The sequence below is a fragment of the Ranitomeya variabilis genome, chromosome 5, assembly GCF_051348905.1.
Source record: "Ranitomeya variabilis isolate aRanVar5 chromosome 5, aRanVar5.hap1, whole genome shotgun sequence".
Taxonomy (NCBI): domain Eukaryota; kingdom Metazoa; phylum Chordata; class Amphibia; order Anura; family Dendrobatidae; genus Ranitomeya; species Ranitomeya variabilis.
This window is the reverse complement of record NC_135236.1, coordinates 206,295,288-206,310,866: the sequence shown is the minus strand read 5'-3', so window position 1 is coordinate 206,310,866 and position 15,579 is coordinate 206,295,288. Positions and strand designations below refer to the sequence as shown.

At 43.1% G+C, this 15,579-nt stretch overlaps 1 protein-coding gene across 1 annotated transcript in view; it reads left to right on the top strand.

The window, feature by feature from the left end:
• Positions 1–13,032, top strand: part of AP4E1 (adaptor related protein complex 4 subunit epsilon 1) — a 128,805-nt gene extending 115,773 nt beyond the window's left edge. The window contains exons 20-21 of the mRNA XM_077263745.1: positions 1,077–1,234; positions 12,128–13,032. Of these exons, the coding sequence (XP_077119860.1) occupies positions 1,077–1,234; positions 12,128–12,279 (310 nt within the window). The 3' untranslated portion in view covers positions 12,280–13,032. The remainder of the gene's footprint in view (positions 1–1,076; positions 1,235–12,127) is intronic.
• Positions 13,033–15,579: the final 2,547 nt, after the last annotated feature.

Sequence of the window (15,579 nt, the reverse complement as noted above, 5' to 3'; positions counted from 1 at the left end):
TGAGATCCGGCCGTACAGTGAGAGCAGAGCGCAGCGGCGACGTCACCGCTGTGATCTGCTCTCACTTTCCGGCCGGCAGACAGTCAGAGAGGAAAGCAGACGGCAAGGGACCTGACGGACATCAGATGGTGAGTATGTACTGTTTGTTTTTTTTTTACTTTTACGCTGGTAACCACGGTAAACATCGGGTTACTAAGCGCGGCCCTGCGCTTAGTTACCTGATGTTTACCCTGGTTACAAGCGAACGCATCGCTGGATCGCTGTCACACACAACGATCCAGCGATGACAGCGGGAGATCCAGCGACGAAAGAAAGTTTCAAACGATCTGCTACGACGTACGATTCTCAGCAGGATCCCTGATCGCTGCTGCGTGTCAGACACTGCGAGATCGTAATGATATCGCTAGAACGTCACGAATCGTGCCGTCGTAGCGATAAAAATGCCACTGTGTGACGGTACCCTAAGTCTTATCAAATGTCAGTAGCAGCAGCGGCTGAGCAGTGCCAGAGGGGTTTATCTGGTGGTGAACGGAGATTGCATACTTTGTGGTCCTCATATGTATCTATGGAGTATCTTCTTTTACTGCATTATCTAGATTACTGCCAGCAACTAGACGTTTAGTCTGCACTGATGAGGTTTCCAGTCATCTTAGAGAAATGGGAGGAGAAACTGGCAGTGCCATGTGTGCACGAAGCGTATAGAGCACTGTGCTCTTAAAAATAAGAAATGGTATATAGTTACTCCTCTGCCCCGCTAGTCTGTTCTTTCACCACAGCTACTGATTGGCTGCAGCGGTCACATGCTGACCACAGCGGAAGAGAAGGAGAGGAGACCAGCGTGGTCATGGCCATCAGGAATCAGAAGGCTACGTTATGCTGTTTATTTATTTATTTATTTTTTTACCAAACTGGGGTGGGGACATGGGTAACAGAAAGAGGTGGATGACCCCTTGAATCAGCATTGACTGCTGCCTAAATAAGAATTTTTGGAAGGAAAAAGAAACTTACACTATCTGTCTGTAAAGCACTGTTATATGCATTGTGGATGTAGTTAGGTTTGCTCTTCTTTTTTTCAGACCTCTTATGATTTCAACAGAAGAGTTTGGTAAAATGTGGCCGGCATTATCGAATGATGTTAAGGGGAGAATCCAGATTTCCAGTCCACAGCAGCCCCTTTCTGAAACATTGCTTCTTGTTCAGCAAGCACTAAACTTTCATGTTGTGGAGGTTATAGGTAGGTGATGGGAGCAGCCAGTGCCTAGTATTTCTGCCACCACTGCTACTTCTGCTTAATGATTTGCTTCTTGTAGACATTAGATGAAAGCTAGAAGATGGCTATTTTAGATCCCTTCTGCTCATCCGCAACCCTTGCTCAGCATTCCCTGGTGAAATCGAGGAGTTTGAGAAAAGAAATCCATTTCTGACATAAAAAGGTGAGGAGGAACCCCCTCCTCCTCACCAAGTCAATTTCATAATAAAGGAACTTTGTTTGGTTCACTCACACGTGTCTGACACAGCACCATAAAAACAAATCGCTCTTAAAGGGGTTATCCGGCCTAGGTGTTGAAGACTGCAGACTCATGAATCCTCACGTTGCTTGCACTGCACGCTGTAACGATGCGCTGGGAGCAGACGGTCATGTGACGTAAAGTATGCGTTTTGCTCACTTGTAGTAATGTTCGGACTAGACGTGTACAACCTCCCTGAAACTTGTATTGAGTGAGGCTGTGCACGTCTAATTGGCACCTGATCATGTGTATGCATATCATATGCTTGTGGTCATGCACCCACCACTCACGGCGCCGGCACAGGAGAATCCTCACTGTGCACGCGACGTGAGGATTTACTAGTCAGTGGACAACCCAAGGCCCGATTCTAACGCATCGGGTATTCTAGAATATGTATGTAGTTTATTTATGAAGATTTTAGAATAATACATTGAATACACAGGATTCGGCCGGCCGCGACCAATTAGCGAAGCGTGGTTCAAATCCCGCGCCAATTCGCAGCCGGACTGCGCCTGTCGCTGATTGTTCGCGGCCGGCCACGTAGTATATAGCACAGCCACGTAGTATATAGCAGCCACGTAGTATATAGCACAGCCACGGAGTATATAGCACAGCCACGGAGTATATAGCACAGCCCACGGAGTATATAGCACAGCCCACGGAGTATATAGCACAGCCCACGGAGTATATAGCACAGCCCACGGAGTATATAGCACAGCCCACGGAGTATATAGCACAGCCCACGGAGTATATTGCACAGCCCACGGAGTATATTGCACAGCCCACGGAGTATATTGCACAGCCCACGGAGTATATTGCACAGCCCACGGAGTATATTGCACAGCCCACGGAGTATATTGCACAGCCCACGGAGTATATTGCACAGCCCACGGAGTATATTGCACAGCCCACGGAGTATATTGCACAGCCCACGGAGTATATTGCACAGCCCACGGAGTATATTGCACAGCCCACGGAGTATATTGCACAGCCCACATAGCATATAACACAGCCACGTAGCGTATAACACGGCCCACGTAGCGTATAGCACAGCCCACGCAGTATATCGCACAGCCCACGCAGTATATCGCACAGCCCACGCAGTATATCGCACAGCCCACGCAGTATATCGCACAACCCACGCAGTATATCGCACAGCCCACGTAGTATATAGCAATGTGGGCATCATATCCCTGTTAAAAAAAAATAATTAAAATAAAAAATGGTTATATACTCACCTTCCGTTGGCCCCCGGATCCAGGCGAAGCGGTTACCAACGCTCCTCGCGCGCTCTGGTCTCGAGTGCATTGCGATCTCGCGAGACCGCTACGCCATTATCTTGCGAGATCGCAATGCATGGAGCGGTCACCGGAGCGTCGCGAGGAGCGAGAAAGGCCTGTTCTGGATGCGGGTACCGACGGACTGTGAGTATATAACGATTTTATTTTTTTTTTTGTTATTATTATTATTTTTAACATTAGATCTTATTACTATTGATGCTGCTTAGGCAAAAAGTTGGTCACACAGGGTTAATAGCAGCGTTAACGGAGTGCATTACACCGCGGCATAACACGGTCCGTTAGCGCTGCCATTAACCCTGTGTGAGCGCTGACTGGAGGGGATTATGGAGCGGGCACTGACTGCGGGGAGGAAGGAGCGGCCATTTTGCCGCCGGATTGTGCCCGTCGCTGATTGGTCGTGGCTGTTTTGCCGCGACCAATCAGCGACTTGGGTTTCCATGACAGACAGAGGCCGCGACCAATGAATATCCGTAACAGTCAGACGGAAGTGACCCTTAGACAATTATATAGTAGACATATATATATGTGTATATATATGTGTGTGTGTATATATATATATATATATATATATATATATATATATATATATATATATATATATATATATATATATATATATATATATATATATATATATATATATATAATCCAGTATATAGACAATCTCTAATATGGTCATTACAATAACAGTCTTTGGGGTAGATATCTACAGAACACTGCATCAAGGGCTAACGTCATCAGATTCCTACAAGCATTATGCTGGACTGTTAGCAGTCCTGTGTTTCAGCTTTCCTCCCTGGGAAGCAACTGTGCGTAGTCCATTAGTCCTTCAGAAAAGTGCAGCAATATACTCTGTTGTTTGGCATTTCTGTATTATTGCTATGGTAGCTATAGGTGGTCCAGCTGTGAATATCGGTAGCTGAGATTCTTCTTCTGTTCTCTACATTTCATACATAAGGGAATAGCCATTGTTACTCCCATAAGAAGAACAGGTAAGAGAAGATATTTCCATCATTGACCAGAACTGTCTTTAATCACTGACCTAAAAATGGAGAATGGTTACGGTGGGTATAGAATCGCAAACGGGGCAAAGAATAATAAAAACATGGCAACTGTACACAGTGTACTAGAGAGTTTTAGAATATAACCGACTCTTCCTCTTTAAGCTATACTTCCCCCAGAAACTTAGTGTTGCTCCAGAGGATTGTCTGTCAATATCAGATGCTCCAGAGGATTGTCTGTCAATATCAGATGCTCCAGAGGATACTCCCTCAATTTCAGATGCACCAGAGGATTGTCTGTCAGTATCAGATGCTCCAGAGGATTTTCCATCAATATCAGATGCTCCAGAGGATTGTCAGTCACTATCAGATGCTCCAGAGGATTGTCAGTCAATATCAGATGCTCCAGAGGATTGTCAGTCAATATCAGATGCTCCAGAGGATTGTCAGTCAATATCAGATGCTCCAGAGGATTGTCAGTCAATATCAGATGCTCCAGAGGATTGTCAGTCAATATCAGATGCTCCAGAGGATTGTCAGACAATGTCACATGCTCCAGAGGATTGTCAGTCACTATCAGATGCTCCAGAGGATTGTCCTTCAGTATCAGATGCTCCAGAGGATTGTCAGTCAATATCAGATGCTCCAGAGGATTGTCAGTCAATATCAGATGCTCCAGAGGATTGTCAGACAATGTCACATGCTCCAGAGGATTATCAGTCAGTATCAGATGCTCCAGAGGATTGTCAGAAAATATCGCGTGCTCCAGAGGATTGTCAGTCAATATCAGATGCTCCAGAGGATTATCGGTCAATATCAGATGCTCCAGAGGATTGTCAGTCAGTATCAGATGCTCCAGAGGATTGTTAGTCACTATCAGATGCTCCAGAGGATTGTCCGTCACTATCAGATGCTCCAGAGGATTGTCCGTCACTATCCGATACTCCAGAGGATTGTCAGTCAATATCAGAATAGTTGGGATCTGCTTTCTGGCTGACTTAATAGCTGTGCGGCTCATGCAAAATAATGAAATAAGATGTATTCAGCCTTTTACTTGGAGGCATTCCTGCTGAAGGCCCTCATGTATGGCATCTTTTTGCTGTGTGAAGCCCGGCCAAAGGCCCCCCCCCCAAAAAAAAAATGCTCCTATAATTTTTTTTTAGGAATTTTGAAAAACAAAAGGGTTAAGATTCTTGGAATAAGGGTAACAAAAATTGAAAGTGCAGAAACAAAAAATGTCTGCATAGGGAGGGGGGGGTTCCTCTTTGAATAATCACTTGAAAATAAACTCAATGCAAATGATCTTGTTTATGGGACCCCAAGCAATTGGTTTTAATCGGCGGGAAAACATGGCATAAGGATATATTCACATATTTGGATTTTGCTGCAAATGCACGAGTGTTGGCAGGAAAAATTCAGCGTAAAATACATGCATTTTTACTTCTGTTGGTTTCTCATTTATTTGAATGAGTGAAAACGCTGCATGGATACTGAAAGGGTTGACGTGTTGCGGACTTGGAAAAAAAAATGGTTTGATTGCTTGATTTCTTTTCCTGACTAGCTGGGTTGTCACTGACATCTGGTGAGAATTTTATGTCAATAGCACCTTTAGAAATATATTTACTTGGAAAATTGGGAACGTGTTCATTACTTATGTCACCCGCTGTATATAAATGAGTTTTCTAAACACAAACTTGTAACTGAATGGAAGCAGATATTGATGCTGTTTACCTTTTTTTTCTGTAGAGTAGTAAATCTCCATAACACATCTAATAAAGGAGTACCCTGGTAATCTGAAAATAATATATAGGATATTTAACCCCTTCATGACCCTAGCTTTTTTTCGGTTTTGCGTTTTAGATTTTCGCTCAACTCCTTCCCAGAGCCATAACTTTTTTACTTTTCTATCAATATGGCCATGTAAGGGCTTATTTTTTGCGGGACGAGTTCTACTTTTGAACGTCATCATTGGTTTTACCATGACGTGTAATAGAAAATGGGAAAAAAAATTCCAAGTGCGGTGAAATTGCAAAAAAAGTGCAATCCCATTCGTGTTTGTTTGTTTTTTGCTAGGTTCACTAAATGCTAAAACTGACCTGCCATCATGATTCTCCAGATCAGTTTGAATTCTTATGCATGTAGAAAAGCCGCAGAGACACCATCACGTGTTTCTCAACGCAAGCAATGAATAGCCAGGTCTTTCACCGGGAAGGAACAACCACGGGAAGGGCAGCATCCAATAAAGGAAAACCACCTATGCCAAAACATGGTATCCATCCACAGACAGCTGTTTCGGGGTATTTGCCCCTCATCAGTGTGGAGTAGGAAACTTTGCTTGCGTTGAGAAACACGTGATGGTGTCTCCGCGGCTTTTCTACATGCATTTGCATGTTTCCCTTGAGGGATGGAGGCAGTGTTCTGGATCACTGCGTTGAGAAACACGTGATGGTGTCTCCGCAGTGTTGGATGTTTTGATCTCCCCGAGGTCATTCATCCTTATGTTTATAGTACGAGTTCATAGACACCACACATGTCTAGGTTTTTTTTTTATCTAAGTGGTGTAAAAAAATTCCAAACTTTGCTTTAAAAAAAAAAAAAATGACGCCATTTTCCGATACCCGTAGCTTCTCCATTTTTCGTGATCTGGGGTCGGGTGAGGGCTTATTTTTTGCAAGCCGGCATCAGCAACCATAGAGGTCTCAAGGACCTCTATGGTTACTATCCTGAAGCATCGCTGACCCCCGATCATGTGACGGGGTTCGGCGATGCGCTCATTTCCGGAAGCGGTAGTTAAATGCCGCTGTCAAACGCTGACAGTGGCATTTAACTAGTAAATAGCGGCGGGTTGATCACGATTCCACTCGCCGCTATTGTGCGCACATGTCAGCTGTTCAAAACAGCTGACATGTCGCGGCTTTGATGTGGGCTTACCGCCGGAGCCCATATCAAAGCAGGGGATCCGACCTCGGACGGGGTTAAAGGAGTCTGTGTCATTCTTTCAATTGATGGGCTTTATTCTTGGTGTCTGTGTTTTCATACAATGTGACTATGGGGTTAGTAATGGGGGCGTCTTATTGACACCCCTCTCCATTACTAACCTCGGGGCTTGTTGTCACTGGACAATACAAAGGTGGCATCAACCCCCCCCCCACCTATCACCCCACTTGCCACCGCTACAGGGCAAGTGGGAAGAGCCGGGCAAAGCACCAGAATTGGCGCATCTAATAGATGTGCCTTTTCTGGGCAGCTGTGGGCTGCTTTTTTTAGGCTGGGGGGCAATATCCATGACCCCTTACCAGCCTGAGAATACCAGCCCCCAGCTGCCTGCTTTAGCATGGTTGGTTGGTCAAAAATGGGGGGGGGGGGGGCTCCACGCCGTTTTTTTTTTTTAATGATTTATTTAAATAATTAAAAAATACCACGTGGGGACCCCTCTATTCTTGATAACCAGCCTTGCTGAAGCTGACAGCTGGCAGTTGCAGCCCTCAACTGAGAGTCTTGCCTGCCTGGTTATCAAAAATACAGGGGAACCTATGCCGTGGTTTTTTTTTTTAATTATATATTTACAGCACAGGAGCGATGAATATTCCCATCCGCCGCTCCTGGTCTCTGTTATTAGCGGCAACAGGTTTCGGATGATGGGAGCAGTTGTCTCATCAGCTGATACCAGTGACCAGAGGAAAAAATGGAACTCGGTTTGTTGTAAAAAAAATGTCCTACTAGCCCTTAGAAAATTAAAAACTTGTGGCTTAAACAACATTTTAGTGGTAAAAATATAATTTATTTATTCTTCGCCGCTCAGTGGTATACAATTCTGTGAGGGACATGTTGTGTCAATATGATCATTGCACCCCTAGATTAATTCACTGGGGAGGGTAGTTTGTAAAATGAGTTCACATATAGGGGTTTTCTGTTGTTCTGGCACCTTAGGGGCTCTGACAGTGTGACATGACACCCTCAAACCATTCCATCAAAATCTGAACTCCAGTATGGCACCTCTTCCCTTCTGAGCTTTGCACTGTGCCTCAGAAGAAGTATTCCCCCACATACGGGGTATCGGCGTACTCGGGAGAAATTGCACAATAAATTATATGGTGCAATTTCTCCTGTTACCCTTATGAAAATGCTAAAATAACATTTTTGTGAGGAATATGTGATTTTATTATTTTCACGGCTCAACGTTCTGTGAAGCACCTGGGGGTTCAAGGTGCTCACCACACATCTAGATACATTCCCTGAGGGGTCTAGTTTACAAAATGGGGTCACTTGTGGGGGATCTCCACTGTTTATGCACATCAGGGACTCTCCAAATGGGACATGACGTCCGCTAATGATTCCAGGAAATTTTACATTCAAAAAGTCAAATTGCGCTCCTTCTTTTCCAAGCTCTGCCGTGCGCCCAAACAGTGGTTTTCTGCCTCATATAAGGTATCGGCGTACTCAGGAGAAATTGCGCAACAAATTTTGGGGTGAAATTTCTCCTGTTACCTTATGGAAATGCAATATTTTTTTGTGAGTAAATTTTTTTTTTTATTTTTACGGCTCAACGTTATAAACTTCTATGAACCACCTGAGGGTTCAATGTGCTCACCCCACATCTAGATCAGTTCTCTGAGAGGTCTAGTTTCTAAAATGGTGGCACTTGTGGGGAATTTTCATGGTTTAGGCACATCAGAGGCTCTTCAAATGCGACATGGCGTCCGCCTCCAGCAAATTTTGCATTCAAAAAGTCAAATGATGCTCCTTCTATTTTTGAGCTCTGCCTTGCGCAGAAACAGTGGTCTTCCTCCTCATATGGGGTAGCAGCATGCTCAGAAGAAATTACACTGTAAATTTTGGGGTCCATTTTTTCTTCTTACCCTTGTCAAAATATACAAATTTCGATCTGAAAGTATTTTTCGGACTATAAGACGCACCGGACTATAAGGCGCACCCAGGTTTTAGAGGTGGAAAATAGGGAAAAAAATATTTGAAGCAAAAAAATTTGGTAAAATATTTAATAACATACTATTATATGTGGTGTTATTATATATAACACAGGTCAACAAAAAAAATTTTTTTTTCTGGTGTCCAAAATATTTTAATGAATTTGGGGTATTTTTGGGGTGCTGATTCTGAATATGCTATCAGTTTTGCCAGATTGGCTCAAGTTTTTGACATTTTTGGTATCTTATTTATAGCACTTGCTGGTAAATGCGACGCATCATCTCATTAATTTCTTTGGATTAGTACTTGAACTGAGAAGTTCTCAATATAGTTTTGTGTTAATTAGTGTTCTAAAAGTTTGTTCATAGCTTGATTTTTGCACTAACTTTATGTTGTTGTCTGTTTTCCAGTGAAAAGCATGAACTCATCAAGAAGAAGTTGTCTTAACGATCCAGACTCATTCTGTTACATTTGTGGTGAATACACACTGCCAAAACATAGAAGAAACATAACAGACTTCGTAAAAAAAGTGTATTTTGCCTATTTTGGGGTTATGCTTGGGGACCAAGACAAGTTTTGGGCACCACACATAGTGTGCAAAGCATGTATCGAATTATTACGAAAATGGAGCAAAGGACAAAGAAAAAGCTTCAAATTTGGTGTTCCAATGGTGTGGAGAGAGCCAAAAAATCATCATGATGACTGTTATTTCTGTGCAGTGCAAGTGCAAGGATTCAATAAGCATAAGAAACGAAAATGGGAGTAACATGGAATCTGCAAGAAGGCCTGTCCCTCATTGTGAAGATGTGCCTGTACCTGTGTTTACCATAAATAACAGTCATCATGATGATTTTTTGGCTCTCTCCACACCATTGGAACACCAAATTTGAAGCTTTTTCTTTGTCCTTTGCTCCATTTTCGTAATAATTCGATACATGCTTTGCACACTGTGTGGTGCCCAAAACTTGTCTTGGTCCCCAAGCATAACCCCAAAATAGGCAAAATACACTTTTTTTTACGAAGTCTGTTATGTTTCTTCTATGTTTTGGCAGTGTGTATTCACCACAAATGTAACAGAATGAGTCTGGATCGTTAAGACAACTTCTTCTTGATGAGTTCATGCTTTTCACTGGAAAACAGACAACAACATAAAGTTAGTGCAAAAATCAAGCTATGAACAAACTTTTAGAACACTAATTAACACAAAACTATATTGAGAACTGCTCAGTTCAAGTACTAATCCAAAGAAATTAATGAGATGATGCGTCGCATTTACCAACAAGTGCTATAAATAAGATACCAAAAATCTCAAAAACTTGAGCCAATCTGGCAAAACTGATGACATATTCAGAATCAGCACCCCAAAAATACCCTAAATTCGATGAAATATCTTTGGCACCAAAAATGCTGTTGACCAGTGTAATAGTATGGTATTATGTTGGAAGCTGCGGGACCAGTGTGGTGTCTGTGAAGTACTATATGAAGATGCTGGAGGGTCAGTATAAGAATGGGGGCACAGGGCTTATATTGAAAGCACCACTCCAGCACTGCAAAATAACACTGGAGTGCTGCTTTAAAATCCCATGGGAGAACTATAACTCCCAGCATGTCCTGCAGATCCTATGACATGCTGGGAGTTATAGTTCACTAAAGGAGTGGCAGAGTGCTTTATTGTGTTTTGGAAAGACTAACCTCTTAATTGTGGCAGCCAGCCAGCTGTGGTGAGGTAAAAGCATCCCATGACTGCACACACAGAGCCCTCCCTCTTGTTGCCTTTCCACAGCACAGGTAATGGAAGCCAGCAGATTCTAGTGTTGGAGTCTGAAGGAGCTGTGATGATGTCAAGAAGAGGGAGGGCTCTGTGCTGCCATGTGATGCTCCAGCCCGCCCACTCCTGACATCATCACAGGTCCTCCTTGTACACACTGCACAGCACTCAGCTCCAGCCCAGGAAGGTACCAGCGATCTCCTCTCCCCCGAACCCTGCTGCTGCTGCCTCCTCCTTCCCCGGACACACGGATCTCCCCAGCTGCTGCAGGAATCAGCGCTGAGGAAACCATGTGTGTCCCTGCTTAAGTGCAGTATTCATTTGCTGCTCCGCTCACCGCTCAGCTGATGGCGGGGAGTAGCTAATGAATATTCACTGCACTTAATCATCAGGACCACATGGTTTCCCCAGCGCTGATTCCCTGGCAGTGGGGACATTTTTCTGCCTCCTGAAGTGGGATAACAGTGCGATCCCACTCGCTGCTGCCCCCCTCCCCACATGCTACATCCCTATCATAAGACGCACCCACACTTTCCTCCCAAATTTGGAGGAAAAAAAGTGCGTCTTATGGTCAGAAAAATACGGTACTTGTTTTGGGAAAAAAGTTTAAATGTTAATTTATTTTTTTTTCCATATTCCAAAAAATTCCTGTGAAGCACCTGAAAGGTTAATAAACTTATTGAATGTGGTTTTGAGCACATTGAGGGGTTCAGTTTTTAGAATGGTGTCAGGTTTGATATTTTCTATCCTATAGACCCCTCAAAGTGACTTCAAATGTGAGGTGGTCTCAAAAAAAAAAAAAAAAAAAAAAAAGGTTTTGTTGTAAAAATGAGAAATCTCTGGTCAACTTTTAACCCTTATAACTTCCTAACTGAAAAAAAAATGTTGGTTCCAAAATTGTGCTCATGTAAAATACAAATGTAGGAAATGTTGTTTATTAACTATTTTGCGTGACATATTTAAGGGCATGAAAATTTGAAGTTTGAAATTTTCTAAATTTTTGCCAAATTTCCGTTGCGTTTATTTGTGAGAAAAAAAAAAAAAAGTCATACCGAATAAATTTTACCACTGTCATGAAGTTATAACCTCATAAAGTTGCAGTGCTCAGAATTGTAAAAATTGGCCTTGTCATGAACGTGCAAACCACCCTCGGGGGTAAAATGGTTAATAATCCACGGTTTATCTGCCGTTTTCTATTGTTGCAGCTCTATTTCATGGTAAGAGGAGAGTGGAAATGATTAGTGATGAGGAAGTATACTTGTTGCTCGGGTTTTCCCGAGCACGCTCGGGTGACCTCCGAGTATTTGTGACTGCTCGGAGATTTAGTTTTTGTTGATGCAGCTGCATGATTTATGGCTGCTAGCCAGCCTGAGTACATGTAGGGGTTGCCTGGTTGCTAGGGAATCCCCACATATAATCAAGCTGTCTAACAGTCGCAAATCATGTAGCTGCGGCAAGGAAAACTAAATCTCCGAGCACGAAAAAATACTCGGAAATCACCCGAGCGTGCTCGGAAAAACCCTAGCAACGAGTATATTCGCTCATCACTAGAAATGATTCATATTGTGCTGTGTGATGTTTTTTGGCTTCTTATAATCTTGGGGGTCTCCTTGTGTCTTTCAGGTGGTGAAGGCATAGTTGCATGCCAGCTTTTGCCCGCTTTACCATCACTGCTGCACTGCCACCTGCAGGAGGGTGCGCTGGTGGTATGGATAAGATCGTCGTGTTCTACTCTATCAGATTGTTTACTTCACTTTTGCCAAAATGTATTATAAGGACACCAAGCGTTACCTCCTCTTCTGGATCTCGTGGTTTACATGGTTGTACCAAAGCAACAGAGAGGAACGACAAGAAGCTGAGGACTATGGAGAGAAACAGATTTATATTGCTTTATTTTATTAGACTTTTTTTTATCTCCAGGTTGTGGCTAATACTTGATCATTTGTCTGGCAGTTTGATGATAGGAGTATGATTGATTTTTATTTTTATTCTCTTCACAAGAGAAGTCTGTTATTTCTGTGCTGCACTGCGCCATCATTATACACCATAGGAGTGTGAGGATACCTCAAAGTATTTCTCTCCTGCTGAGTTACCGGGATCCGGTCCTCTTACTGACTGCAACCGTTGCTGGATGGAATATTAATGTAGGACTCCTCCTTTACAGCAGTGGTCGCCCTGTAACAAGTCTCTTCAAACCTGTAGAAAGTGAATGGGTAGTTTTCAGAGGATTCATTGTATTACATTCCCAGCCACCAGTAGGAGGAATCTCTTCCTATATTGTAGATACAATAATACGCAGATGTGAGGATGGTAAGGCTTTGTTCACATTTGCATTCAGGGTCTCCATTAGGTTTGCCTTGCCTTTTACTGTATATCCTTTTTATTTTGGCTGCAAACAGCACAGCCTACAACACTACCCTTGGCACACAAAAAATAGGAACCTAGTGGGCACTATTAAACTCTTTGTGTCCTGCTGGTGTATACTTGCAGTTAAATCTAGCATGGCTGTCATGGCCTTGTTGTACAGTAAAAAAAAAAAATCATACTGCTAATGTGAACAGAGGCTGACTTCTGTAACACGCTGGAGATGTTCAAAGAAATCAGCTGATGACTTGCGTCATGTGTTGATTTGTCCTGCAGGGTTCGGTATGCTGCCTTGGCACAAATAATCATTCATAAATCCCATATTTTACACAGTTTGGTGCCCACTTTCCACAATGTAAAGGAAGATGACTAAAGATTACATAATATAATGTCAATAATTGTAAAGCGATTCCAGCAGAAGGAAATTTGTCCTTTTGGCCTATAAGGGTGCGTCCACTTGCCGATACTGGATGCTTGGCCAAAACTGTGTTTACCAGGGGCCACTCGGTTGAAATAATATTGTGAGGCCATTTGCTCACTGCGGAGTTTCAGCCATGTGTCAGCAGTAGTGTGTGAAGATTCTTGAAAGTATAATACTGGTTTAAAATGTTCAGTATTGATTAGAGCACTCGTATTTGGGTCTAGAAATGCATGCTAGGCCATGGAGGTAATTTGGCTCAGCTGAAATACCAGGCATAACCTTTAAACAAAACCTTTTATTCTGCTGTCATAATGCCAATAGAATTCACTATATGTTCCTTTCACAACCAACATCTTAGTGGTCTAAAGGTCCCCATATCCGTTAGACTGATATCGACCCACATAAGTCTAAGGCCTTACTCACACTAGCGTATAACACTGCCTATTGCTATCCTGTGTTTTATCGAATAGCACTTGGCCTAGTGTTATACTTTAGGGCAATGCAAATTTACGGCTTTTTTCTCATACCAATTTGGCATGAGAAAACAATCATTTCATGCTGAGAGTGGCTTCGATATTTGTGTTGCACTCACCCATGCAAGTCTATGGGTGCGTGTTAAAGCTCAGACTGAACTCTGATGTCATACCAGTCCGGTGTGATTACCACGGACACAGACAATGGAGAAGATGGAGGAATTAAGTTCAGTCTTTTCCATACATGTGATGCGTTTCTCTCTTGTGAGGGAATCGGATCACAGTGAGGTGACACTCAGCTCTCATTCTGACAATGTTTGATCTGAGTGACATTAGCATAATCGGACGGATTCTCTCGCATGAGAGACTCTACGGCAGTGTAATTCCGGCCTAATGTGTATGAAAGCATCGGCCAACTGATGGGTGGGAAAGATGTCTATTGCACTTGTCCAATTTTGGACTGACTCGCTTTGTTCTCACAGGGATAAGCCTCCGGCCTATTAGTCAGTCAGCGCTTCCTCATAGAGAGCACTGAAGCGCTCTTGTATACATGAGAGAGTCGGCTGGACGATCGGCCGACGGCCATCTTATGTGAAATGCTAGCTTTAGAAGTAAGAAATATAAGAGCTCTGGGTTGGATCAGGGAAGATGATTCGGTTTGTGAATAGGATACAATGATTTTGCGGCAGCTCCTTCCAAGGATCGATGACGGCAGATTCAAGCTTTGTGAGTTCATTGCTGGTCTTACTTTTGTTTGGTGTCTTTTCTGCAGAGAAAGAGAATTGTATATGCTGAAAATAAGCTGTGATGGCTAGCACTCAACTGATCTACGTCCATGGCTTTATTTTTCTGATAAGGGCAAAGCAACTGATCTGGGAGAACTTAGTTATACTGTATGTACAGATTCATCATGTAGTCATATAAAGCAAATGAAGTAATGCAGATTTGTTATATGGTCTCCTCTAAAAATGAAGTCTGTGACTCCGGAGGAAATGGACTTTCAGTCTCCAGCAGGCACAATCACATTCTGATTGATTTTCTTTTTCGCATTAATTCTTTTTCTGAGTGAATGGAAGATTAGGCAGCAGACTGTACTTGGCAAATTGTGAGTCCTTGCTGAAAAATATTTTGTTTGATTTGAGCACCTCAAATGTACAGATACAATCCCCCAATATACAAGCATGTGTATCATTCTTCCTACTGCGGCTTACAATAGGCTCCAGATGATCATTCATTGAACTCTCCAACTTGTGCTTGCTCTGTCACATGTCAAAAGGTTGCATTAGATTACCACATTGTCGGTTTTGGTCCCACAAACTTTAGTTCCTTACCATTTTCTATTTGTACATTTTTGGTATATCCAGAATAATATTTTTAAATGTTTACTTTTATAATAAATTTTATTAACATAGTGCCATAAGCACAAATATACGAATTTAAAGAAAACCTGTCACCCCCCAATGCTGCATTCTGTCAAGATGGCTCTTTTAGTTCGGGTCCCTGCCACTGCTGAAATCACTTTTATAATTTGTCCCTGATACCTTGAAATAGACCTGGGGGCATGTCTTTTCCCCCGGACAGAAACACCTCCCAGCCGTCACTCAGGGCCTCTGCACGCCGGGCTCCGCCTCCTCTGCCTTCATTAATGTCTCACACTGCGGAAGGTGGTCTGGCAAGCGAGGGACGCACCGCGGTGGTCACTGACAAGGCGGTAAATCCGGGAGCCCCGTGTGAGACGTTAATGAAGGCAGAGGAGGCGGAGCCTGGCATGCAGAGGCCCTGAGTGACGGCTGGGAGGTGTTTCTGGTATCAGGGAC